The 1350-nt window shown below is 22.1% G+C and overlaps 1 protein-coding gene across 1 annotated transcript; it reads right to left on the reverse strand.

Moving 5' to 3' along the window:
- Positions 1 to 622: 622 nt before the first annotated feature.
- Positions 623 to 775, reverse strand: LOAG_19165 (hypothetical protein; the record flags this gene model as incomplete). Its single annotated transcript, XM_020451819.1, has 1 exon — positions 623 to 775. A coding segment is annotated over one exon (152 nt), but the record flags the coding sequence as incomplete, so codon positions are not given.
- Between the last annotated feature and the right edge of the window lie 575 nt (positions 776 to 1350).

Genomic DNA, 1350 nt, shown 5'->3' on the forward strand with positions numbered 1-1350 from the left:
ATGCTAAATTGGAAATAGAAATTAATAAATGAATTGAAGGAAAGAAATTATGTTCAGCACATATTTAATATTAAATACAAATATATGACGTGGGAAATAACTGTTTCACTGGTAAATCGTAATTATTATTTCGAGAAATCTTGGAATGTCCAGAAATGAAAATCATCAAAGTTAAGTAATTATTACCAATTTTACACGACAATTACACTCAATGATAACGCACTTTATCAATTTATCGATTTATCGAATTGTCGACCAATCAACTGATAAATATTTTTTATATAATTATATACACAAAAAATATATGTTATAATATTTGTTTATCTAATCACTAAATCAATAGTTTCGATCATATCACTATAATTAACGACAATGATAATTAAAATGACGATAATGACAGTACAATTATTCGATAATGATGATATTATCATTCTTTTTTCTTCTTTTTATATTCACTTTTATTAAATACATAAATGAACAAAAATATTAAATATATGTTTATTTGACAACGAATGCAATTGAAGTATGATAGTGGAAAGTGACAGTTGTTAATTTGATCCTTAAATTCCCATTCATGTAATTAGGCCGAACATCATGATGATATATCATGCAAATTACAAACTATACTGATAATAATTGTTATTATTATTATTATTATTATTATTATTATTATTATTATTATTATTATTATTATTAATTATTATTATTATCATTATTATTATTATCATTACTTGCATTATTATCATTACTTGCATTATTATCACTTTTCTTTTTTCTTATCAATATTATTACAATTAATGTTATTATAAGTGATACATCATTGATTGAATGAAATAAATGTTTTTATACGTTTAACAAGCAATGAAATTGATTGATCAAAAGAATGAATAATTATATGAAATATTTGAAATCATAATGACACTTCAGTTTTCCTGTTTGTAAAAGAAAATTATTTATACGAAATATTTTGAATGCTCTTTTCAGTCTTTTATTTTCTATTTCTTTTTTTTCTTTTTTTAAAGTATTACTTAAATTATGTGGAAATAAATTATTCCAAGCTTCTTCCCTCTCTTTCCCTCTCTTTTCTCTTTCCCTTTCTCTTTCTCTCTTGTCTTGTTGTTTTCAGAAAGAAATAAAAGAAAAGGAAGGATTGGGGAAATATTTTTGCAATTTAATGAACTGATATATTCATAGCAATATGTTCTAAACAAAGTAATTCAATCCGGACCGTTAATTTATAACGAAAATGATTTTTCCATTTGTTCTTCCTCTTCTCTTCCAAATAGATAAAATATTTATCTGAAATAGATTTTATTATTATTATTATTATTATGATTATTATTATTATTA

The sequence above is a fragment of the Loa loa genome (assembly GCF_000183805.2).
Source record: "Loa loa unplaced genomic scaffold supercont3.2415, whole genome shotgun sequence".
NCBI lineage: Eukaryota > Metazoa > Nematoda > Chromadorea > Rhabditida > Onchocercidae > Loa > Loa loa.